Consider the following 27,129-nt stretch of genomic DNA (forward strand, 5'->3'; position numbering starts at 1 on the left):
CAGTATCTATTTATTTCACAATATAAAAGTAAACATTAGAGGTCACTTCTATTCTTTTTGAACCATCCATTCTTGAGGGCTAGATTCTCCTTTTCCTTCCTTTTCATCTTTTTGATCTTTCCAATCATTTAAATATAGACTATTCCACTATATACGTTTACTTTATCTAGGGTAAGTTGTTTGCATCATATTCGTATGCTCTCTATATAGAGAGATATGGAAAGAGATCATCACATCTTATATGTAGTTCACCTTTGTGATTTGAGACTAAGTCTGTGGGCATGCGCAATATGTCTTGCCCTGTAAAAGTCTAAGTGTCTGTGCATCTATGTACTTAGATGCTGGACACATCCTTTATCTAGATACCACATCTAAACGTCATCAGTGATATATTATCACTTTCAAAACTAAGTTTTCACGCATGTGCTGTAGGTCTGTTCTCACATTATTCTTCTAGCAGCTTTCGTGCTTGTACGCTGGTTACTCTTTTTCACAGATATACGCATGCGCAGACCTTATCCTTTGATAGGTCAGCAAAGATTACTTCTGATTTGTAGGTCCTTACGTCTATCTTTTAAGATAAGGGCTTGACTTGCCATACTTACTATTATTGGTGACTCACAGTGACACACCTTTTGGATACGTCATCGGACGTTCTTATAACAAGGAGAATTTTTCAGCGCGCCGTCATTAGGCCCGGTAACCCCGGAGGACGCTACAATTGTAGCGAAACATGTCGGGGGGCTTCTCAATTTTAATTTCATGCCTGTCTGCTAGATACATTGTAGATTTACTAGAGAGTATAGTTACAGCGTTCTGCAGCTGCTGGCTTTAGTCTGGACACCAACCACTAGAGGTGTTCTAAATCTATTCACTATTTACGCATTGTGCCACATTCCACTCTCTAGCAGCTCGTATTGACCATTTTAATTTAATACCTGTGGTTCGTCAGTTTGCTTATAATAGCTTAATAAAGTATTCATTTTGGTTCAATTAATTCTATATGGTAGTTGGGCAATAGGGCTTTCTTTGCCTTAGGACATTTAGTTGTTAGTCAAGAAAAATACTCTGCCCTAATTAATCAGGCAAAGATAAATAATGACCAAATCCAGACTCAGACCATAAGCATTGCCTAGCAATGCACAAACACAGAGATAATATAAATAATTGAGAATCAGCAGTCCTGCTGCTAATCGTAACACCTCCCTGCTACTCTTTCTATGTGGACGTCTTCAGCAAAAAGTAAGCAGAGGCGTTGCCGCCACATTGACCCTATCACTGTCCTGTTGATCTCTTGTCAGGTTCAACTCCTCTTCGGGGTCAAGTTATCTGTTGTTCGTATTTATTTATTTATGTTACTTTATAGCGCCCAAATATTCAGCAGCACTGTACAGAGGCCCTTCTTGCTGTCCCCATTGGGGCTCACAATCTAAATTCCCTATTATTATGTTTTTGGGGTCCTTGCCAGAGACTCAAGACATGGAGTACATCAGAGAAAACCTGCAAAGGGGATTTATTAGGAAATTTTCTTCGCCGGTCGGAGCCGGGTTATTCTTCATTCAGAAGGAGAATGGATCTCTTCATTCATTAATAGGTTTGGATTATCTGCTACCGGCCAGTTTTGACCTTTGCTACTCCTGATATCCGCTTGCCTTCTGATTTGTACTTTATGTTTAAACCCTGGCTGTCTGTTTTCCTGCTCAGGTTAGTCTGCATTGCACCTCCTATCCAACCATGAACTCTGCTAAGACAACCTGGGTCCTAAGCAGCAAAGTCCACTCCACCTTGCGGTCGGCTCTGGCGAACACCTTAGGGTTGCCTTAGACACTGTCGATCAGAGTTGTGACGGATTGGAAGTTGCGGTTTTATGTGCACACTCTCTTTCGCCACTCTCCAGCAGTCTTTGGAGAATCGGTCAAATTGCAATTCCATAACATATTCACAAGCCCATCTATATCTTTTTTTCCACAATGGAACCTATGAAAGCCCTGGTGGAACAAATACAAGATCTGACTCAGCTGGCTGTAAGGATTCAACAGCTTGAAACTGCGCAGGCCCAAGCAGTCGCTGCAGCTGTATCTCCTGTGGAACCTAAAGTGAACTTGCCTGTAAAGGATCTGCCAGGCACAGCTTCTGTGTCAACACCCATAGGTAATCAGTCTGCACCTGCTTCTATGTCTGTGAGACTGACTCCATCTTCCACCACTCAGGATGGCAGGCTTAGGAGTGGGAGAGCCTATCACAGCCTGGCCAGACGGAGCTAGCTCCCGCCCTCTGTCTATTTATACCTGCCTTTCCTGTTCCTCCTTGCTTGTGATTCTTCTCGTTTGGTTTGCTGGCCCTGCTGCAGCTTCTTGAACTATTTGACCTTGCTTCATATTGACCCTGGCTTACTGACTACTCTCCTGCTCTGCGTTTGGTACCTCGTACACTCCTGGTTTGACTCGGCTTGTTCACTACTCTCCTGCTCTGCGTTTGGTACCTCGTACACTCCTGGTTTGACTCGGCTCGTTCACCACTCTTGTTGCTCACGGTGTTGCCGTGGGCAACTGCCCCTTTTCCCTTGCTTCTGTGTACCCTTGTCTGTTTGTCTGTCGTGCACTTATTGAGCGTAGGGACCGTCGCCCAGTTGTACCCCGTCGCCTAGGGCGGGTCGTTGCAAGTAGGCAGGGACTGAGTGGCGGGTAGATTAGGGCTCACTTGTCTGTTTCCCTACCCCCAGCATTACATTGCCTGATTATTTCTCTGGTGATCGTAAGTTTTTTTTAACATTTTCGGGACAGTTGTAAATTATGTTTTCTTCTGAGACCTATCTCCTCTGGAGCTGAGCAGCAGCAAGTGGGTGTCGTCATTTCACTCTTGCAAAGTGATCCTCAATCTAGGCCTTATCATTGGGACCTGATGTCCCGGAACTTTTTTCTGTGTAAACCTTTTTTGCGGCCCTGGGTTTCATTTATGGAGAACCAGATGTCACTGCAGTAGCAGAGGCCAAGATGTTATCTCTCCAGCAAGAACTACGTCCTGTCGAAGATTATTGTTCAGAGTTCAGACGATGGTCTATTCCTTCTTAGTGGAATAATGCTGCGCTCCGTTGCCAATTCCGCCAAGGCCTTTCAGAAAACATAAAAGATATCTTAATTAATTATCCTCCACACATTACTCTAGTGTATACTATGACCCTTGTAGTACGTCGGGACCGACAACTATGTGAGCGCAAAATTGAAAAAACTGTTATGGCTGCTCCCCTTCCCTGCACTGAGAGCCCTTCTTCTGATGCACAAGAGGCCATGCAGTTGGCCTTCACTATGTCTTCTCAGCAACGGAGACTTTTTCGAAAATGCAAGGGGCTGTGTTTCTATTGTGGGGATGCTGGTCATACACTCCAGAACTGCTCCAAACGTTCAGAAAGTCCAGGTCTGGAAAAACTGCAGAGCCTAGATACTCCCCGGGAATACCATCTGGGCAGTCAGATTTTTCCCACATTTTCTAAAAAAGTCCTTTTGCCTGTGGATTTTTTTTAATAATGTTTGTATTTCTGGACAAGCTTTTGTAGATTGTGGTTCTTCAGACAATTTCTTAGATTTTCAGGTTGCTAAAAAATTAGCTATCCCTCTTGTTCAGTTGAGTACCCCAGTCAAAGTTTCTGCTATTGATAATACTCCTCTCGCTCTGGGGTCAGTCCATTTCTCTACTCCACCTATTACATTGAAAGTGGGTACTTTGCATACTGAACAAATCTCTTTCTTTATTTTAGAAAATGTTCCCTGAAATAATATTGGGTATCCTGTGGTTACAGACACATAATCCTGTTATTGATTGGGTGAAAGCAGATTTGATTAAGTGGAATTTTAAATGTTATGATTCTTGCATATCTTTGTCTACTACTAATATCTTTTGCAACGCACCATTATTGCCTGAGTTTATTCAAGATTTGAGAATGTCTTTTCTGAAGTCAATTGTGAATCACTCCCTCCTCATAGGTTGTACGACTGTGCTATCATACTTCTCCCTAAAGCTAAGCTGCCCAAGGGGCGGATGTATCGTTTTTCTGCTCCAGAAAGACAGGCCAGGAAAGATTATATTAAAAACAGTCTCCGTAAGGGTCATATTTGTCTGTCTACTTCTCAGGTGACAGCAGTTTTTTCTTTGTTGAAAAAAAAGATGGCGGTTTAAGACCCTGTGTAAGAAACAATATCCTCTTCCACTCATCCCGGACCTGTTTAATCAGATCTCAGGAGCCAATTGTTTCTCTAAACTAGATTTATGAGGGGGCCTAAAATTTGGTTCATATCCGCAAAGGGGATGAGTGGAAGACCGTATTTAATACTCCTGACGCTAATTATGAATATTCGGTCGTGCCTTTTGGTTTAAGTAATGCTCCTGCAGTTTTTCAAAAGCTGGTTAATGATATTTTTAGAAATTTTATTGGACGTTTCCTGGTGGTGTATCTAGACAATATTCTTGTGGTTTTTCTTCTGATTGGTTCTTTCATTTCCAACATTTAAGGTCCGTCCTTCGAGTACTGAGAGAATATTGTCTTTACGCGAAGTTTGAAAAATTTATTTTCGGAGTTCAGGAAATTAATTTCTTGGGATATGTGCTGTCTCCTAATGATTTTCATGTGGACTCCGCTAAGGTTCAATCAATTCTTGATTGGGTACAACCCACTTCATTAAAGGCTCTGCAGAGGTTCTTGGGTTTTGCAAATTTTTACCGAAAATTTATTTATAATTTTTCCTCCATGGCCCAACCTTTGACAGATGTTACTAAAGTGGGTTCTTACCTTGTAAATTGGAAACCTACTGTAGTTTATGTATTTGAAACCTTAAAACAATGTTTTATGAAAGCACCTGTACTTGTTTAACCTGACCTTTCTAGCTCCTTTATTGTTGAGGTTGATGCCTCAGAAATAGGTGTGGGTGTTGTGTTGTCTCAAGAGTCTTCTGTATTGACTAACTTGCATCCATGTGCTTTTTTTTCTCGCAAATTTTCATCCACTGAAAGAAACTATGATATAGGTAATTGTGAGCGTCTTGCTATTAAGTGGGCGTTTGAAGAGTGGCGCCACTTTCTAGAGGGAGCCAAACATCTAATTACTGTACTGACTGACCTGACTTTTTTAGAATCAGCCAAAAGATTCAATCCCAGACTGGCTAGGTGGGCCTTGATGTTTACCAAATTTGACTTGATTGTAACCTACAGACCCGGGTCTAAAATTATCAGTGCTGACACATTTTCTCGAAGCTTCCGTTCCTCACAGGTCCCCAACAATCATCCTGAACCTATTTTATCTAAGGGAACTGTGGTTTCTGCAATATCATTGGATCTATCAACTGAGATTAAAGAATGTCATCAACTCGCTCCACAAACCATTCCTTCCGGGAAATTGTTTGTACCTGCCCAGTTCAGATTTAATTTGCTCAATGAGTTAATTGATTCTGTTTTGTGTGGCCATCCAGGGATAACTGGTACTAAAAGGTTGATTATAGCAGCTCTATTGTTGGCCATCCTTGTCTCGTGATGTGAGTTCCTATGTCTCTGCTTGCGATGTCTGCACTCGCTGACTCCTCAAACTAGTCCTATGAGTGAATTGCTGCAATTAACTGTTCCACAGGGACCTTGGTCTCATCTGTCCATGGTCTGATTTACCTCTCTCTGAAGGGAAAACTGTCATTTGTGTTGTGGTGGACCATTTCAGTAAAATGTGTAATTTCATCCCATTCATCCCACCTCAACTTCCTAATTCCAAAACTTTGTCTAAATTGTTTATTGATCAAGTGGTTTGTCTGCATGGTATTCCGGAAAATATTTTCTCTGATAGAGGTATAAAGTTTGTGGCTAGCTTCTGGAGAGCCTTCTGTTGGAGACTTGGTGTACAGTTATGGTTCTCTTCTGCATTCCACCCTGAGAGAAATGGTCAAACAGAACGTTTTAATCAAAACTTGGAACAATATCTTAGGTGTTATATTGCTGATAACCAGGCTGAATGGGGCTCATATCTTCCTTTAGCGGAATTTGCGATAAATAATCACCCCCATGTTTCTCTTAATACATCGCCATTTTTCCGCAATTATGGTTTTCATTCTCGTTTTGGTTAATTTTCCGCTAAATTATAACCCTGAAGTGGAAGTTGAATCAAATAAACTGTGCACAGTTTGGGCTCAGTTTCAATCGAACTTGAAGAACTCCCAAATTATTCAAAAGAAAAATGCTAACAGAAGATGTACTGTAGGTCCTGTGTTCAGTGTGGGTCAAAAGGTATGGCTTTCTACTAAAAATCTGCAACTGAAAGTGCCTTCTCGGAAGTTTGCTCCTACGTTTATTGGTCCAGATTAAATTGTTGAAATAATTAACCCTGTGTCTTTTCGTCTGGCTCTTTCTCCATCTTTTAGGATTCATGATGTATGTCAGAAATAGCTCCTAAATTTTTCTTTTCCACCATCTAATCCACCCAGGAAACCGCCTCCTCCAGTTCAGGTTGAGGGAGATGTGGTTTAAGGTTCAGAGAATTGTGGATTCTAGAAGGGTAAGGGGTATTTTACAGTACTTGGTGCACTGGAAGGGGTATGAGCCAGAAGAGCGAACTTGGGTTCCTACCCATTCAGTACATGCCAGTCGTTTGGCTAAATTTTATAATTTAAAGTTTCCTTTGAAACCTAGTCCTAGGTATAAGGGTCCGGTGGCCCGTTGTAGAAGGAGGGTGGGGAATGTCAGGAAAACGTCTGTTCCCTTAAGGTTACCATGACTATGGTTCTGGCTTCTGGACATATCTGTTTTACCATGAGCCTATCTCTTCATTCCACCTCCTATCCAATGCTGAACTCAGCTAAGACAACCTGTGTCCTAAGCAGCAAAGTCCATCCCACCTTGCGGACGACTCTGGCGAACACCTTAGGGTCGCTTTAGACACTGTCAATCAGAGTTGTGATAGATTCAAGGTTACGGTTTTATGTGCACGCTCTCTCCCGGCACTCTCCAACAGCCTTTGGGGAATTCCATAACACAGGTGCAGTCCTGATGCAAGAAAGTCCTACCAGTAAGACTGTACCCTGCAGCTTCTTCTAAATATAATTTTCTCCTGTTGAAAAGAATTATTCTATAGGCGATCAGGAGATTCTGGCCATTAAGTTGGCGCTGGAGGAGTGGAGACATCTGCTGGAAGGGGCCATACATCATGTAGTCATCTTCACAGATCATAAAAATTTGACCTATCTACAGAACGCACAGCGTTTGATTCCGCGCCAGGTCAGATGGGCATTCTTCTTTGCCCGGTTTGTTTTTTACTGCACTTCCATCTGGCTGAGAAAAATACCAGGGCAGACGCCCTGTATCGGTCATTTAACTTCACTGACCAAATTGAGGATCCGCAACATATTATTGATCCTCCTTGTATCATCCCTGTGGCATCGGTCCTACTGAAGGATATCCCTGCTGGTAAACTTTAGTTTGTTCCTAGTGCGTGCACGTCTTGTCCGCCTCTTAAAGGGTCAGCACGTGCGAAATTCTAAATCCCTCTACCAATTCCTGTTCGTTCCTGGACTTGTTAAGGCACCACCTGAATCCACCTGGTGCCTGAGCAACATTGGAACAATGTAGTTGTATCCTGTGAAGGATCCTGTGTGCATCTGATTCCAGTCAGCTATTTATATCTGTTGTCAGCCTGTATCCAGTTATCCACTACCAGCTTGTATCCAGTTATCTGCTACCAGCCTGTATCCAGTTATCTGTTTTTAGCCTGTACTCAATTGTCCTCTGTGTCCAGCTTCCTGTTATCAGCCAGTATTCATCGATCCGCTACCTGCCTGTGTCCAGCTATTTATCAGCCTGTGCCCAGCTACCCACTACCTGCATGTGCCCAGCTTCCCACTACCTGCCTGTGTCCAGCTATTCACTACCTGCCTGTGTCCAAACATCCGCTATCAGCCGATCTCGGTGACAAGCCTGAAGCATCCATCCTTCAAGGTACCATCTGACAGCACCTGTACTTGGTCCGCTGGGCCAGCAGCACCTCACGCGGGACCACCCCAAGTGGTAGTGACCTCGTAGCCTTTCCACAGCGGAGACCAGATCCCTGTATGGGGGGTTAAAGGGTGAAGACCAGGGAGGCTACTTAGATAACGCCTTTAGAGGTGGCCCCAAGCCAAACTGGTGGAGTTGCCCAGTGGATCCACAACCTGCTGGATGTAACTCTAAACGTGTCCATATGGCTTCATTAGTCTAATGGAGGCCAAAATAATGTCCTTTTGGACTATGTCAGGCTGGAATACGTCAGTATGTCTGTTTTTGAAGGATGAAATAGTGTAGTACCCTACATTATTCCATCCTCCATCCTGTGGGGTACCTCAAAAACGTATACTCGTGGTCCGTTTTTTTTAAACATAGCAGCCTAAGGGTAACGCATACCACCTTTATGGCATACATCACAGGCACATTTAACATATACATCATGAGCATTTTTATAGCGTTTTAGAACATGCACATTAAATGGATGCCATTATGGTCTATGGTGATGAGTGCCTGTGATGCATGCCTAACAGTGGCATCCGTCATCTATAGGCGTATGATAGTATCCATGTCATGAATACATCATGAAAAGGGGTCATAATTGTTCATGACGTGCCCATTAAGCAAACATCATTATAGTTGTTGTGACAGATACCACTGTTAGGACATTCATCACAGCCTACATTTAACGTACACAGTATATTGAGAGCTTTTTCCAGTGTATATGTCAAATGTAGGGCATAAAACATGGTGTACACAGAGGCATGAAATTATTGCATTACACGTCCTGTTTGATTAGGTTTTCACTTTAGTGGTAACTCAAGCATTAGGAAAGAAGAAAAATTGTTTTGCTGTAAAATATCAATTGTGTTTAAAGATGTTTTTCTTTGTGGAGTGTCTATACATGTATTTAGTTATTTTACTTTTTCATGTTTTATTGTATAATAGCATTGAATGTTAGTGATTTTTATAATCAGAAAACAACTGTTCACTTGAAGAGTGCTAAGAAACCTCTACAAAGTGATCTACATTTATTCAGTTATCAATAGAAAATCCAATAGCCCAATACCCTAATAGAAAAAGCTACTTTTGAGGGGATAAACAGAATACTCATATGATATCTAGTTTTCAGTTTACCATAGGGCACAAGACTAACAAATTAGGTGAAATTTATGTATTATCGCCTGCTCAATACAAGCACAGATTTATTTATTTTTTAATTATAATTTGGAAAAAACAAAACATGGCACACAGGAATGGTTTCAAATTAGAGATAATCAGTATTATGCCAATTTTTCTATTATGGAACATTATTTGTAGCATATAAGATAACGAAGGCAGAAATGTGTATCTATGCAATTCAGACTTAGGGGATAGACCTTCTCATGGTCCCCATTCAACTTTACAGAGCTTTGACAGTTTGCCAAAGATGAATGAGGAAAGACTGTAATGTTCACATACAGTTTTAAATAATGATGGAGACCTACCCAGACAGACTGATACTTCTGCTGCCAAAAATGCTGTTACTAAGAGTGACTTGATGAGAGTGAACAGTTATACATTCTATTTTTTTATTTAAGTAATTGAAATGAATGTACACTACCGTTTAAAAGTTTGGGGTCACCCAGACAATTTTGTGTTTTCCATGAAAACTCACACTTATATTTATCAAATGAGTTGCAAAATGACTAGAAAATATAGTCAAGACATTGACAAGGTTAGAAATAATGATTTTTATTTAAAATAATAATTTTCTCCTTCAAACTTTGCTTTCGTCAAAGAATGCTACATTTGCAGCAATTCCAGCATTGCAGACCTTTGGCATTCTAGCTGTTAATCTGCTGAGGTAATCGGGAGAAATTTCACCCCATGCTTCCAGAAGGCCCTCCCACAAGTTGGATTGGCTTGATGGGCACTTCTTGCGTACCATACGGTCAAGCTGCTCCCACAACAGCTCTATGGGGTTGAGATCTGGTGACTGCGCTGGCCGCTCCATTACAGATAGAATACCAGCTGCCTGCTTCTTCCCTAAATAGTTCTTGCATAATTTGGAGGTGTGCTTTGGGTCATTGTCCTGTTGTAGGATGAAATTGGCTCCAATCAAGCGCTGTCCACAGGGTATGGCATGGCGTTGCAAAATGGAGTGATAGCCTTCCTTATTCAAAATCCCTTTTACCTTGTACAAATCTTCCACTTTACCAGCACCAAAGCAACCCCAGACCATCAAATAAACCTCCACCATGCTTGACAGATTGAGTCAGCCACTCTTCCAGTATCTTTTCAGTTGTTCTGCGTCTCACAAATGTTCTTCTGTGTGATCCAAACACCTCAAACTTCGATTCGTCTGTCCATAACACTTTTTTTCCAATCTTCCTCTGTCCAATGTCTGTGTGCTTCTGCCCATATTAATCTTTTCCTTTTATTAGCCAGTCTCAGATATGGCTTTTTCTTTGCCACTCCGCACTGAAGACGTTGACACTGGCGTTTTGCGGGTACTATTTAATGAAGCTGCCAGTTGAGGACCTGTGAGGCGTCTATTTCTCAAACTAGAGACTCTAATGTACTTGTCTTGTTGCTCAGTTGCGCAGCGGGGCCTCCCACTTCTCTTTCTACTCTGGTTAGAGCCTGTTTGTGCTGTCCTCTGAAGGGAGTAGTACACACCGTTGTAGGAAATCTTCAGTTTCTTGGCAATTTCTCGCATGGAATAGCCTTCATTTCTAAGAACAAGAATAGACTGTCGAGTTTCAGTTAGCAAACACAATGTACCATTAGAACACTGGAGTGATGGTTGCTGGAAATGGCCTATATACACCTATGTAGATATTGCATTAAAAAACTGACGTTTGCAGCTAGAATAGTCATTTAGCATATTAACAATGTATAGAGTGTATTTCTGATTAATTTAATGTTATCTTCATTGAAAAAAACTGTGCTTTTCTTTCAAAAATAAGGAAATTTGTAAGTGACTCTAAACTTTTGAACGGTAGTGTAGATCAGTTGGTAGAGATGTGTTTTGTTTTTTTTTACATTTAGGTGCCTTTTTATCATGTGTGCCCAAAAAATGTTTTTTACTGTTCTTCATCACTAAAGCACGAAAATACAGTATCTACAAAGTAATGTTTTTATATGCACTGCGTTACATAATACATGTTAAGTATGGGTTTGTTATGTTAGATTTAATTTGTTTTTCTCAAAACATTATTGAAGTTGTTTTAATAAAAAAGTTTTTTGCATTTTACAGGAGAAGATTAAAGAGATTGGAGACAAACAACCAGAAAAGTAAGTTATGATCAAACACTGGTAATGACTTGTTATATTCACTTGCTACCGTCATTGGACCAACTAAAACTGATTGAGAACAGAACATTTTCAGCAACAATTTTTACTGGTATATTTATGAAAAAAAATGGTTCTCCCATAATCAGTTTTACATTAGTAAATGTAAAGTATTAGATAACTTGGTATAATTGATAACCAATGATAGTCTTCTGTTTTTTTTAAAATGTTATGCTTAGGCCTCATATATACGCAGCAGAGTCATGTTCACTGAGCCTGTACAGAGGCACATTAATTCCCTGGGACTTTGTACTACGGATCCTTAGGCACTCCGTGTTTCACCTCTATACTGAAGGAATGTGATCCAATTTATTTTCTGTATGAATCCGACAGATTAAAAACTCTGTGTGCCTATGTATAAAATCAGAGAAATACGGAGCTCAAGTGGGGCTCCATAGAAGTCCATGGGCTCTGTATTACAGCTCCATACAAGTTTGAGGTTGTAGGGAGCTATAATACAGTCATGTGCATGAATTTCTTTCCATTATGTTTCTAAAAAAACCTTACAGGATCCATCGTGATTTTTCTCTTTGTTTAGATCTGTTGATGATTAGCAAAAATACAAAATGAACGGCAGGTGGCCAAGGATAGTAAAACAAATCCCAAAAAATTCTTCAAGTATATAAAAGCAAAAAAGCCAAGGTCTGAACATGTAGGACCCTTAGATAGTCGTAATGGGGAGTTGGTCACAGGGATTCAAGAGAAGGCAGAGTTACTAAATGGGTTATTTAGCTCTGTATATACAATAGAAGAAAGAGCAGCTGATATAGCCGGTGCCAGTGCTGTTAATATATCAGTTGATATACTGAATTGGATGAATGTGGATATGGTCCAAGCTAAATAAAATAAAATAAATGTCCACAAGGCCCCGGGACAAGATGGGTTACACCCTAGAGTTCTTAAAGAGCTTAGTTCAGCTATTTCAGTCCCCCTCTTCATAATATTCAGAGATTCTCTAGTGACTGGTATAGTGCCAAGGGACTGGCGCAGGGCAAATGTGGTGCCTATTTTCAAAAAGGGCTCTAGGTCTTCCCCGGGTAATTATAGACCAGTAAACTTAACATCCATCGTGGGGAAAATGTTTGTGGGGCTCTTGAGGGACTATATACAGGATTATGTGACAAAAAATAGTATTATATTTGACAGCCAGCATGGTTTTACTAAGGACAGAAGTTGTCAAACTAACCTGATTTGTTTTTATGAAGAGGTGAGCAGAAGCCTAGACAGAGGGGCCGCTGTGGATATAGTGTTTTTGGACTTTGCAAAGGCATTTGACACTGTCCCTCATAGACGTCTAATGGGTAAATTAAGGACTATAGGTTTGGAAAGCATAGTTTGTAATTGGATTGAGAATTGGCTCAAGGATCGTATCCAGAGAGTTGTGGTCAATGATTCCTACTCTAAATGGTCCCCGGTTATAAGTGGTGTACCCCAGGGTTCAGTGCTGGGACCACTATTATTGAACTTATTTATTAATGATATAGAGGATGGGATTAATAGCACTATTTCTATTTTTGCAGATGACACCAAGCTATGTAATATAGTTCAGACTATGGAAGATGTCCGTGAATTGCAAGCAGATTTAAACAAACTGAGTGTTTGTGCATCCATTTGGCAAATTAGGTTTAATGTAGATAAATGTAAAGTTATGCATCTGGGTACCAACAGCCTGCAGGCATCATATGTCCTAGGGGGAGTTATACTGGGGGAGTCACTTGTTGAGAAGGATCTGGGTGTACTTGTAAATCATAAACGAAATAACAGCATGCAATGTCAATCAGCCGCTTCAAAAGCTAGCAAGATATTGTCGTGTATTAAAAGAGGCATGGACTCGCGGGACAAGGATGTAATATTACCACTTTACAAAGCATTAGTGAGGCCTCATCTAGAATATGCAGTTCAGTTCTGGGCTCCAGTTCATAGAAAGGATGCCCTGGAGTAGGAAAAAATACAAAGAAGACCAACGAAGCTAATAATGGGCATAGAGATTCTAAGTTATGAGGAAAGATTAAAAGAATTAAAACTATTTAGCCTTGAAAAAAGACGACTAAGGAGGGACATGATTAACTTATATAAATATATTAATGGCACATACAAAAAATATGGTGAAATCCTGTTCCATGTAAAACCCCCTCAAAAAACAAGGGGGCACTCCCTCCGTCTGGAGAAAAAAAAGGTTCAACCTGCAGAGGTGACAAGCCTTCTTTACTGTGAGAACTGTGAATCTATGGAAAAGCCTACCGCAGGAGCTGGTCACAGCAGGGACAGTAGATGGCTTTAAAAAAGGCTTAGATAATTTCCTAGAACAAAGACATATTAGCTCCTATGTGTAGAATTTTTTACCTTCCCTTTTCCCATCCCTTAGTTGAACTTGATGGACATGTGTCTTTTTTCAACCGTACTAACTATGTAACTATGATGAAAAAAAATATAAAAAATACATCATACTTTCAAAAAAACTTATGTTTGCATTTGGGGTATTATTTATATATTTTTTTATAGGTTTTTTTTAATAAACAAACATTGTAACAAAAAAATCATGATGCATCCGTTGATAGATCCTATTACTTTTTACAGAACTCAATCTGACTCCAAAGTGCATCAGTTATTAAATCTTTATTTTTTTCATAGGATAATTTTTTTTTGTTCAGGTTTATGGTTTTCTTTATATGACAGATTGAAAACCATCAACTTTTCAATGAGTTTACTTCAGTTGTAGAGCAGAAAAAAAAATATGAACCCAGCCTCAAGAAAAAAACTTAAGAGGGTTTTCTCACAATCAATATTGATCACCTATACAAAGGATAGGTGATAAATATCTGATCAGTGGGGGTTCGACCGCTGGAACCCCCAACTATCCAAAGAACGGGGTTACCTTGCCGTTCCACGGAGCCCCACAGGAATGAAGCGGTAGTGTACATGCTCGACCACCGCTCCATTCATATCTATGTGCTGCCACTCTGCAATCTTCGGCAGCAATGTAAGCCAGTTCTTGTGATCGGTGCGGGTCCCAGCGGTTGTACCCACACCTGCGGATAGGTGATAAATATTGATCATAGGAAAACCACTTTAGGGTCTGTTCACATCACCATTGCCCTTCCGTTGAGGGGTTCCGTCGGAGGCTCCATCGGATTAACCCCTCAACGGAAAGGAAAACGGAAACCTTATCTTCCATTTCCCTCACCATTGAACTCAATGGTGATGGAAACCTAGCTAATGGTTTCCGTCTGTCACCATTGTGACAGGGTTCCGTTGTTTCGGATGGAATCAATAGCGCAGTCGACTGTGCTATTGTTCCATTAAAACGACAGAACCCTGTCACAATGGTGACAGACGGAAACCATTAGCTAGGTTTCCGTCACCATTGAGTTCAATGGTGAGGGAAATGGAAGCTGAGGTTTTCGTTTGTCTTTCCGCCGAGGGGTTAACTTGATGGAAACCTTCGATCGAACCCCTCAGCGGAAACTAACGCTGATGTAAACACACCCTTAATGAGTCTTTACAGACCTTAAATATGACATTTGTGATGACAAGATTGAATATTTTTTTCTATTAAACTGTAATGTTAAACCCTGGTTGTGGAGCTACAACACTCATATTTTCTGAGAGTAGGACAGTTTTAGTCCCAGCCATTGGTGGGGAGCAGATGCGCATGTGCTTTCTCTCTTCACTTAAGTGAATGAAAGTTTTGGAAACTGAAAGTGAGAGTACTCAGAATTTTAAACGCACCAATACTTACTGTATGCCCTATTCCTTTTCCTCCTCTTTCTCCTCTTCCTCCTCCTCTTTCTCATCTGCCTCCTCCTCTTCCTCCTCCTCCTCTTCTTCCTCCTCCTCCTCATCCTCTTTCTCCTCTTCCTCTTCTTCCTCCTCCTCTTCTTCCTCCTCCTTCTCTTCTTCTTCCTCCTCCTCTTCCTCCTCTTTATCCTCTTCTTCCACTTCCTCCTCTTTCTCTTTTTCTTCCTATTCTTCCTCCTCATCTTCCTCCTCTTCTTCTCCTCTTCCTCTTCTTCCTCCTCTTCCTCTTCTTCCTCCTCTGCTTCTTCCACCTCTTCCTCTTCTTCTACCTCCTCATCTTCCTCCTCTTCCTTCTCTTCTTCTTTCTCCTCTTCCTCCTCCTCTTCCTCTTCTTCCTCCTCTTCCTCCTCATTTTCTTCTTTCTCCTCTTCCTCTTCTTTCTTCCACCTCTTCCTCTTCTTTCTCTTAGTCTTCCTCCTCTTCCTCCTCTTCTTCCTCCTCTTCCTCTTCTTCCTCCTCTTCCTCTTCTTACTTCTCTTCCTCCTCCTCTTCCTCTTCATATTCCTCCTCTTCCTCTTCTTCCTGCTCCTCTTCCTATTCATCTTCCTCCTCTTCCTCATCCTCTTCATCCTACTCCTCTTTTTCCTCCTCTTCCTCTTCTTACTCCTCCTATTCCTCTTCTTCCTCCTCTTCCCCCTCCTCTTCTTGAGGATGCTATGAGTAAGAACACTTACTCAGGTCTGAGGGGTTAAACAGGCGGGATCAATGCTGATTTTGATCCTGCCCACTCGAGCAAGTCTGCTCTAAGCCCTCAGCTACCTCTGGTAGCTGACAGCAGGGAGCTTTTACTGCTCCTGGTGGCGCAGATTTTTTTTGATGCAGCAACGTAAAAAGGCTACTGCATCAGAATAAAGCTAGTGACGGCCGTAAAAACACCTATGGGCGGTCACTAACAGTTTAAATTAATTTATCAAATTAAAGGCTATGGAATGCTTTGAATGTTATGGTTTATTAAATCAGTGTATTTTTTTATTCTAAGCCCTTTTTTATTGCGTGCAATTAAATTTTTTTTTTTTACTTTTTACAATAAAGCTATCCTGTATACATAGAAGCTGTTACGTTGACTCTCAGCTGCACTGACGGCTCAGCTGAGAGAAGGTCCTGCCTGTTTCTTACACACAGGAATCACTTAATATTGATCACATCTAAGTTATAAACTTAGATGTGACCAATATTTGATGGCTCCTGTGTGTCAGAGACACACAGTACCCGCTAGGATCAATATTAGATGGATTCCGTGAGTCAGGGACACGCAGCACTTACTCTCTGTTCAGCTTAACTGACAGAATCAGATGAGAGATAATGATACTGCTTCTATGTATACAGGATACATAGAAGCTGTATCATGAAAAGTAAAAATAATAATCAATTAAAAAAGTGCTTATAATAAAAAAGTTGAGTTATTAAAAAAAAAAAAAAAAAATACTTTCAAAGGTTTCCATAGCCTTTAATCCTTACAGGATCCAGTAGTAGAGAATTCGATAGTTTTACTGCTCTTACAGTTAAAACCCCTGTTCATGCTGATGATTAACCCCTTAAGGACGCAGCCTAGTTTGGGCCTTAAGGCTCAGAGCCCATTTTTCAAATCTGACATATTTCACTTTATGTGGTAATAACGTCGGAATGCTTAAACCTATCCAAGCGATTCTGAGATTGTTTTCTCGTGACACTTTGGGCTTCATGTTCGTGGTAAAATTTGGTCGATATATTCAGTCTTTATTTGTGAAAAATTGCAAAATTTAGAGAAAATTTACAAAAAATAGCATTTTTCAGAATTTAAATGCATCTGCTTGAAAAACAGACGGTTATACCACCCAAAATAGTTACTCGTTCACATTTCCCATATGTCTACTTTAGATTGGCATCGTTTTTTGAACATTATTTTATTTTTCTTGGACGTTACAAGGCTTAGAACATAAACAGCAATTTCTCATATTCTTAAGAAAATTTCAAAAGCCTTTTTTTGAAGGTGCCAGTTCAGTTCTGAAGTGGATTTGAGGGGCCTATGTATTAGAAACCCCCATAAAACACCCCATTTTAAAAACTAGACCCCTCAAAGTATTCAAAACAGCATATAGAAAGTTTTTTAACCCTTCAGGCATTTCACAGGAATTAAAGCAATGTGGAAATGAAATTTGCAAATTTCATTTTTTCTGCTGAATTTCAATTTTATTCAATTTTTTTTTAGTAACAGAGAAGGTTTTACCAGAGAAACACTACTAAATATGTATTGTCCAGATTCTGCAGTTTTTAGAAATGTCCCACATGTGGCTCTAGTGCGCTCGTGGACTAAAACACAAGCCCTAGAAGCAAAGAAGCACCTAGTGCATTTTGAGGCCTCTTTTTTATTAGAATATATTTTAGGCAGCATGCCAGGTTTGAAGAGGCGTTGAGGTATCAAAACAATGGAAACCCACCAGAAGTGACCCCATTTTGGAAATTACACCCCTCAAGGAATTCATTTATGGTTTTTGTTATCATTTTGACCGCACAGTTTTTTCACAGCACCTATTTGAATTGGGCTGTGAAATGAAAAAAATGATATTTTTTCCAATAAAATGTCATTTTTGATCAAATTTTCTTATTTTCACAGGGAACAACATACCCCATTTTGTTGCCCAATTTGTCCTTAGTGCGGCAATACCCCATTTGTGGTGATAAACTGCCGTTTGGGCCCATGGGAGGGCTCAGAAGGAAAGGAGCGCTATGTGTTTGTTGGAGTCCAGATTTTGCTGGATTGGTTTTCGGGTGCCATGTCACATTTGCAGAGCCCCAGAGGTATCAAAGCAATGGAAACCCACCAGAAGTGACCCCATTTTGGAAACTACACCCCTCAAGGAATTCATTTATGGTTTTTGTTATCATTTTGACCGCACAGGTTTTTCACAGCACCTATTTGAATTGGGCTGTGAAATGAAAAAAATTATATTTTTTCCAATAAGATGTCATTTTTGATCAAAATTTCTTATTTTCACAGGGAACAACATACCCCATTTTGTTGCCCAATTTGTCCTTAGTGCGGCAATACCCCATTTGTGGTGATAAACTGCCGTTTGGGCCCATGGGAGGGCTCAGACGGAAAAGAGCGCTATGTGTTTGTTGGAGTCCAGATTTTGCTGGATTGGTTTTCGGGTGCCATGTCGCATTTGCAGAGCCCCAGAGGTATCAAAGCAATGGAAACCCACCAGAAGTGACCCCATTTTGGAAACTACACCCCTCAAGGAATTCATTTATGGTTTTTGTTATCATTTTGACCGCACAGTTTTTTCACAGCACCTATTTGAATTGGGCTGTGAAATGAAAAAAATGATATTTTTTCCAATAAGATGTCATTTTTGATCAAAATTTCTTATTTTCACAAGGAACAACATACCCCATTTTGTTGCCCAATTTGTCCTTAGTGCGGCAATACCCCATTTGTGGTGATAAACTGCCGTTTGGGCCCATGGGAGGGCTCAGAAGAAAAGGACCACCATTTGGCCTACTGGAGCTTTTCTGGTGCTAAGTCATGTATGCAGAAGCCCCTGAGGTACCAGTACAGTTGAAACCCCCGAGAAGTGACCCCATTTTAAAAACTACACCCTTAAGACATTCATCTAGAGGTGTAGTGAGCATTTTGACCCCACAGGTACTGTGTAAAAGATAATGCGCAGCAGATGGTGCAGTGTGAGATTTGCAATTTTATATATGTATATGCCATTTCAGTGTCCAATATAGTGTGCCCAGCATGCGCCACCGGAGATATACACCCCTTAAATTGTAATGTGGGTTCTCCTGGGTACGACAATACCCTACATGTGGCTGTTATCAGCTGCCTGGGCATACGGCAGGGCTCAGAAGGGAAAGATGAGGGCGGTAAGCTGTGCGGAGTGCATCAGGGTAAATTAAAAATCAAGGGATGTATGATACATTTTAAAACAATCTTTTATACAGAGCCCTGGTTTTTCGGGACACGTGTCACATTGGTATATTGTGACTTTCCTTATCCCCCTCTTATAGCAGACTCTGGACCTCTTTTGACTCTTTCCCTTTCCACCGGTTTGGGGAACTTCTCCTGGAAAGTGTTGCCCTGGTACGATGCGTGTGGCCTCGCTTCCAGAAGTACTGGGTGCCCCCCCTTCCTGGTCCCTAAAGATTAGATCTTGAAATTCCAGGAAAGTTCCCCTCTGGCCTGCACATCGACGTAGCACATACGAATTGCACAAAGCCATCTGTATGATGTGCCCGGCCAGCTTCTTATACCACACCGCATGGCGCTGTAGGGCTTCAGGACTTGATTTGACAAGTCCATCCCTCCCATGTACCTATTGTAGTCCAGGATGCAGTCTGGTTTGGGGGTGGCCTTTCCTTCATATATCCTAAACCTGTAGGTATACCCTGATGCACTCTCGCAGCTTATACATCTTCACGCCATACCTTGCCCTCTTACCTGGCAGGTACTGGCGGAATTGAACCCTCCCTTTAAAATGTACCAGGGACTCATCAATAGAAAAACACTTCTCGGGGGTGTATGCTTGGGAAAACCGGGCACTGGAACGGTCTAATAGGGGTCTCCGTTTATACAAACGGTCAAAACTGGGGTCATCTCGGGGTGGGCACTGCTCATTATCAGTATAATGCAAGAAGCGAAGTATTGCCTCATTTATTTATTTTTTTAGGTTCCAGTTCATTTCTGAAGTTGCTTTGAGGGGCCCATATATTAGAAACCCCTATCAAACACCCCATTTTAGAAACTAGACCCCTCAAAGTATTCACAACAGCATGTAGAAAGTTTATGAACCCTTTAGGTGTTTCACAGAAATTTAGAGCAAAGTAGAGGTGAAATTTACTCTTTTTATACCATTTTTTTTATAACACAAAAGGATTTATCAGAGAAACGCAACTCAATACTTATTGCCCAGATTCTGCAGTTTAGAGAAATATCCCACATGTTGCCCTCGGGCGGTAATGGACTGAAGCACCGGCCTCCGAAGCAAAGGAGCACCTAGCGGATTTTGAGCCCTCTTTTTTATTAGGCACCATGTCCGGTTTGAAGAGGTCTTGTGGTGCCAAAACATTGGAAACCCCCCAAAAGTGACCCCAATTTGGAAACTAGACCCCTTGAGGAATCCATTGTAGTTTTCATGGGGTGCATGCGGCTTTTTGATCAGTTTTTATTCCATTTTTAGGTGGCGTGGTGACTAATAAACAGCAATTCTACTATTGTTTTTGTATACTTTTTTTTTTACAGCGTTCACCGTGCGCTATAAATGATATATTCACTTTATTCTGCGGGGCGATACGATCACGGCGATACCAGATGTTTATAGTTTTTTTTTATGTCTTATGGCGTTTGCACAATAAAATACGTTTTGTAAACAATCCTTCACTTTTTGTGTTACCTTATTCTAAGAGCCAGAACGTTTTTATTTTTCAATCAATAAAGCCGTGCGAGGACTTATTTTTTGCGTAACGAACTGTAGTTTCGATCAGGACCATTTTTAGGTACATGCGACTTTTTGATCTCTTTTTATTTAATTTTTTGGGAGGTGAAGTGACCAAACAATTGTGATTGTGGTACGGTTTATTAATATTTTTTTTTACGGCGTTCACCGTGCGGGATAAATAACAAAATAATTTTGTAGTTCAGGCCGTTACGGACGCGGCGATACCAATTATGTATAGTTTATTTGTTTGTTTATATATTTTTATTAATAATAAATGACTGATAAGGGAAAAAGTGGGACTTTTACTTTTATTACTTTTAAAACTTTTATTTTCTTATTTTTACACATCTTTTTTTAACTTTTTTTTTACTTTATTACTTTGTCCCACTAGGGGACATGAGGGCAGGAGGCCCTGATCGCTATTCTAATACACTGCACTACATGCGTAGTGCAGTGTATTAGAACTGTCAGCTACTCACTGACAGCAAGCATAGTGGGTCCTGACGTTGTCAGGACCCACTAGGCTTCCGTCTATGGCATAGCCGGACGCCATTGTTTGGTGTCCGGTTGCCATAGTCACCATCGCCGGCCGCTATCGCGTAGCAGGCCGGCGATGGCAGCTTAACCCCTAAAAAGCCGCGATCTCTATAGAACGCGGCTTTTAAGGGGTTAATCAGCGGGGACACAGCGATCGGTCCCCGCTGTAGGAGCTGTGACAGCTGCTGAACAAGACAGCAGCGTCACAGCTCCTGTATGTGTCGGGAGGACGGCCGAAACGGCCGTTACTCCTGAGACGTACTATTACGGCATGGAGCGCGAACGATACAGCTGCCATGACGTAATAGTACGTCAAGGAGCGGGAAGGGGTTAAACCTTATTTCCCCAAGATCTAATGGATATTATGTTTATAGGACTAGATAAATAAAGGTCATCAGATAGACTCTTTATTTACCTTTGATAAGATTATATATACACCGTGTTTCAAATTATTATGCACATTGGATTTAAGTGTCATAAACATTTAATTATTCGTTTTTCAATTAAACTCATGGATGGTATTGTGTCTTAGGGCTCTTTGGATCATTGTAATCAATCTCAGACACCTGTGATAATTAGTTTGCCAGGTGTGCCCAATCAAAGGAAAACTACTTGAAGGAGGACGTTCCACATTATTAAGCAGGCCATGGGGTTTCAAGCAATATGGGAAAGAAAAAGGATCTCTCTGCTGCCGAAAAGCGTGAAATAGTGCAATACCTTTGACAAGGTATGAAAACATTGGATATTTCAAGAAAACTAAAGCGTGATCATCGTACTGTGAAAAGATTTGTGGCTGATTCAGAGCACAGGCGGGTTCGTTCAGATAAAGGCATAATGAGGAAGGTTTCTGCCAACCAAAATTAATAGGAGCTGCTAAAATGCCTTTGCAAAGCAGCAAACAGGTATTTGAAGCCGCTGGTGCCTCTGGAGTCCCGCGAACCTCAAGGTGTAGGATCCTCCAGAGGTTTGCAAGTGTGCATAAAGCTATTATTCAGCCACCCCTAAACAATGCTCACAAGCAGAAACTGTTGCAGTCGGCTCAGAAATACATGAAGACTAATTTTCAAACCGTGTTGTTTACTGATGAGTGCCGTGCAACCCTGGATGGTCCAGGTGGATGGAGTAGTGGATGGTTGGTGACTGGCCACCATGTCCAAACAAGGCTGCGACGTCAGCAAGGAGGTGCATGGGGAGAGAGCTGGTAGGCCCCTTTAGGGTCCCTAACGGTGTGAAAATGACCTCTGCAAAGTACGTAGAGTTTTTGACTGACCCCTTTCTTCCGTGGTACAAAAAGAAGAACCGTGCCTTCCGTAGCAAAATTATCTTCATGCATGACAATGCACCATCTCATGCTGCAAAGAATACCTCTGTGTCATTGGCTACTATGAGCATAAAAGGAGAGAAACTCATGGTGTGGCCCCCATGTTCCCCTGACCTCAACCCTATTGAGAACCTTTGGAGCATCCTCAAGTAAAATATCTATGAGGGTGGGAGGCAGTTCACATCAAAGCAGAAGATCTGGGAGGTTATTCTGACACCCTGCAAAGATATTCAAGCAGAAACTGTCCAAATACTCACAAATTCAATGGATGCAAGAATTGTGAAGGTGATATCAAAGAAGGGGTCCTATGTTAACATGTAACTTGGCCTGTTAAGTATTTTTTGATTGAAAGAGCTTTTGATTTCTGTAAATATGACCTCCTGATGCTGCAAATTCAACAAATGACCATTTTAGTTCTCTTTACAACCTTTAAAATGTTTTGATCTCTGTTGTGCATAATAATTTGAAACCGTGCATTTTGAGTTTTTTACTTCTAAAAAAAAATCTGTTATCATTAGGAGATTTGTTCAACAAAATTTGCATTATACTCCAACGGTTGATGGCTTGAAGATTATACTGACTGTCATTTGCATCGGCTATTTAGGAAACTCAGCGAAAAATAACATTTGCATAATAATTTGGAACGCGGTGTAGTGCTTGGTCACTTCAAAACTGTCTTGTCTCCTAACGTAAAGCCTATATGGTGGCACACGGAGTTCCTTCAAGACAGTGTGCCATCATATGTTGCCATGTTGTGGCAATTGCTTCTAGGGGAGAATACTTACGTAATATGGCACACAATGGGACATAACACAATTTTTGTTCTCACAGATTCCATATTTGTTTGTTGGTATTTCATTATTTTAGAGGATCCTGCATTTATGTTGTTATATGTTTTTAATGTAGTTATCAAAAAACTATACTAAAGTATATAACAGGGCTTACAACACCATATTACATATAGCATGTTCTAATGTCTTAATGACCAAAAGGAAACCCATTCAAGCACATGGAGAGCATAAAAATGGCATGCAGATACTGCCACTGCTCAGATTTGAATCTAAGTACAGATGGAAATTATTTTGAAAACATTTGTTTTTATTCTAAGTTTTAGGTAAACAATACACAGTGCAATACAGAAACATAGTATTAGGCGGGATTCACACGACAGGGTTTCCCGGCCGGGTGCCGGCCGTTCATAAATCGGCCGACACCCGGCTGCATTAGGAATAATAGACCCCTAATGGGGCTATTCACACGACCGATTTTTTGACGGCCGGGAAAACCGGCCGTTAAAAAATAGGACATGCTCTATTTTCGGCCGGGTGCCCGGCCGCCCGGCTCCCATAGAAGTCTATGGGGCCGGGTAATACACGGCCATCACCGGAATGTGTCCCGAGTGATGGCCGGGTCTACCGTCGCTCGCGCACTCTCTCTCCTCCACCTCACAGTGCAGAGTGCATGTGAGGAGGAGGAGGAGGGTCTTTTATTGCTCGCTGTAGGAGTCGGAATCCCCAATCCCCGGCCGGGGATTGGGGATTCCGCTACAGGAGAAGTGCGTGACTGCACTGTCCATATATGGACACAGCGAAGTCACTCACTTCTGCAGCGGAATCCCCGACTCTAAGGCCGGGGATTCCGCTACAGGAGAAGTGCGTGACTACACTGTCCATATATGAACACAGCGAAGTCACACACTTCTGCAGCGGAATCCCCGACTCTATGGCCGGGGATTCCGCTACAGGAGAAGTGAGGGACTACACTGTCAATATATGGACACAGTGATGTCACTCACTTCTGAAGCGGAATTCCCGACCTGTGGCAGGGAATTCCTCTTCAGGAGAAGTCAGTGACTACACTGTCCATATATGGACATTGAAGTCAGTGACTTCTCCTGGAAGGGGAGGGATGGGTGCAACCTACAGGGGGCTGTGTGGCATCACCTACAGGGGGCTGGGTGGCATCACCTACAGGGGGCTGGGTGGCATCACCTACAGGGGGCAGGGTGGCATCACCTACAGGGGGCAGGATGGCATCACCTACAGGGGGCAGGGTGGCATCACCTACAGAGGGCAGGGTGGCATCACCTACAGGGGGCAGGGTGGGTGGCATCAACTACAGGGGGCAGGGTGGGTGGCATCACCTACAGGGGGCTGGATGGCATCGCCTACAGGGGGCAGGGTTGCATCGCCTACAGGGGGCAGGGTGGCATCGACTACAGGGGGCAGGGTGGCATCACCTACAGGGGGCTGTGTGGCATCGCCTACAGGTGGCTGTGTGGCATCGCCTACAGGGGGCTTGGTGGCATCACCTACAGGGGGCTTGGTGGCATTACCTACAGGGGACTACAAGGGACTTGGTGGCATTACCTACAAGGGACTTGGTGGCATTACCTACAGGGGGCTGGGTGGCATTACCTACAGGGGGCTGGGTGGCATTACCTACAGGGGACAGGGTGGTATTCCTACAGGGGGCTGGGTGGCATTGCCTACAGGGGGCAGGGTGGCATCGCCTGCAGGGGGCTGTTTGGCATCACCTACAGGGGGCTGTGTGGCATCACCTACAGGGGCTGTGTGGCATCACCTACAGGGGGCTGTGTGGCATCACCTACAGGGGGCTTTGTGGCATCACCTACAGGGGGCTGGGTGGCATCACCTACAGGGGGCTGGGTGGCATCACCAACAGGGGGCTGGGTGGCATTACCTACAGGGGGCTGGGTGGCATTACCTACCAGGGGGGCTGTGGCATTATCTACAAAGGGCTGTGTGTGGCAACAAATTTAAATTAAATTCATCCGATTTTAAAACGGACAGGGAAAAAAACGGATGCAAATCGGGTCCAAATCGGACGGTAAAATCGGCAACTCGGCCCGGAACAGAATCGGAACGGATGCAAACCGGATGCAAACCGGCCATGAAAAACGGCCGATTTTCCTGGCCGACACTTGGACCCTGTCGTGTGAATGAGGCCTTAGGGCTCATCCTAACGCAACGGAATTGCTGCGTTTTTTCCGGCCAGAATTCTGGACGGAAAAAACACAGCAGAAAATACAGTAGCAGCATAGTGGATGAGATTTAACAAATCTCATCAACACGCTGCCTAAAAATTCCGACCCAAAATTGACCTGCGGTGCATAATTTTTGGACTGCAGCATGTCAAGTCCTGCTGCGGAAAGTGGACAGGATTGCTGCGTTTTTCAGCGGAGGTGTCACCATCTCCTTGCATTGTGAAAAACGCAGCAAAATACGCAACGTTTTCTGCCATAAAAAAATCGCAGGAAATGGTGCGTTTTTGCTGCAGCGGAAAGTATGCAAATTTCATTTTTTTATACCCTTAAAGTGTTGAATAAAGACAATAATAGACTATTAAAATTTAGTACAGTACAGTAATCGGTTTATTTAGAGTATTATTAAATATTAACATAAATATATACATTTACACATATTTATCTATAACATAAATCATAAAATTTGATTAATCAAGACAAGGATATAAGAGGGGATAATGTAAGGGAAAGGGGGGGGGGGTGACAGGTGATAGAATAAATAAATATTAGGTTCAATAATAAAAAATAAGAATTACTAAATGTTTAAGAAGAGGGGAACATGGAATGTTTCCATGTTCTCTCAAAGGACTTAACATTACCAAGGATCGAGCTGCCAGTCTTTCATTTATCTTATAGAAATGATGTCTCCGCCTAATCTCGGAGAAGTCCAGAACAGGTTGTTTCTAGGCCTGTGACATTGTTTGTTTGTTTTGCAGCCAAAAAAAGAATGATTTTAACTTTTGTTTGACCCAGGGAGCATCTCCTATGGATTTGTTCAGTAAGACTTCCCAGGGGTATTTAAAAATAGTGAAACCAGTTGCAACTTCAATGAGTCTGCATACTTTTATTCAGAAATGTGCTACTTTGGAACATTACAACAAGATATGGTACATAGTACAAGGCAAAGCACAACCTCTAAAAGTATTAGGGGAATAAATAGATACTGCGTGGGCAATCCTTGTGAAGGCTAGATATCAGCGAAGTAGAACGTTGCATGAGGATTCCAATAATAGTGTATCAATAGAAATTTTTGATGTATTATTCCAGATTCGTTGCAATTGACTTTCCAATAATTTGGATCCAATATCAGATTCCTATTTAGTTACATATGGAGGGGCAGTTGGAAAATATTTAATGCATACATTTCACTGAAATGTGTTCACAGTAAAAAATGTTTCCTCTCAGAGGTATTTTTGCATGATTTAACCAACTAAATACTTATTTTGTATAATAAAAAAAATCCTCTTTGTATTATTCTAGTCAGCAAGACAAAAATTTTCTGAGTACTTTAGGGATTGAAGAGGTGACTACAGACCTTCAACCATTAATGTTGTGGATGGCTAACTCTATGGAGCTTCTGAATTCTGTACAGAGAAAAATCCTAGACATGGAAAAGGAGTGGGAGTCAGAAGGTAAGATCAAAAGTTTTATTATGTTTTCTAAATAAATAATAGCTTCATAATTTAAAAGAAAATGTAAATAGTTGTCTAAAAAATGTATTAAAGAGGTGTTCCCAGAATCGACAATTATCACCTATCCACAGAATAAGAGATAATTTTGTGATTGCTGGGGGCTCCACCGCTGGGATCCCCACAGATTGTGAGAATTGGGTTCCCACACCCCCTATTTTCCTCACTGCTAGACCTCAGTGAGGAGGACAT

The 27,129-nt window shown here is 41.7% G+C and overlaps 1 protein-coding gene across 3 annotated transcripts in view; it reads left to right on the plus strand.

Annotated features, from left to right (window-relative positions):
* The window catches only part of RASIP1 (Ras interacting protein 1), a 133,331-nt gene that overhangs the window by 65,918 nt on the left and 40,284 nt on the right, over positions 1–27,129 (plus strand). For all 3 annotated transcript variants that reach the window (XM_075840019.1, XM_075840020.1, XM_075840022.1), the window contains exons 6-7: positions 11,246–11,283; positions 26,729–26,880. In XM_075840019.1, coding sequence (XP_075696134.1) covers positions 11,246–11,283; positions 26,729–26,880 — 190 coding nt within the window. The remainder of the gene's footprint in view (positions 1–11,245; positions 11,284–26,728; positions 26,881–27,129) is intronic.

Source organism: Rhinoderma darwinii, chromosome 10 (genome assembly GCF_050947455.1).
Source record: "Rhinoderma darwinii isolate aRhiDar2 chromosome 10, aRhiDar2.hap1, whole genome shotgun sequence".
NCBI classification, from domain to species: domain Eukaryota; kingdom Metazoa; phylum Chordata; class Amphibia; order Anura; family Rhinodermatidae; genus Rhinoderma; species Rhinoderma darwinii.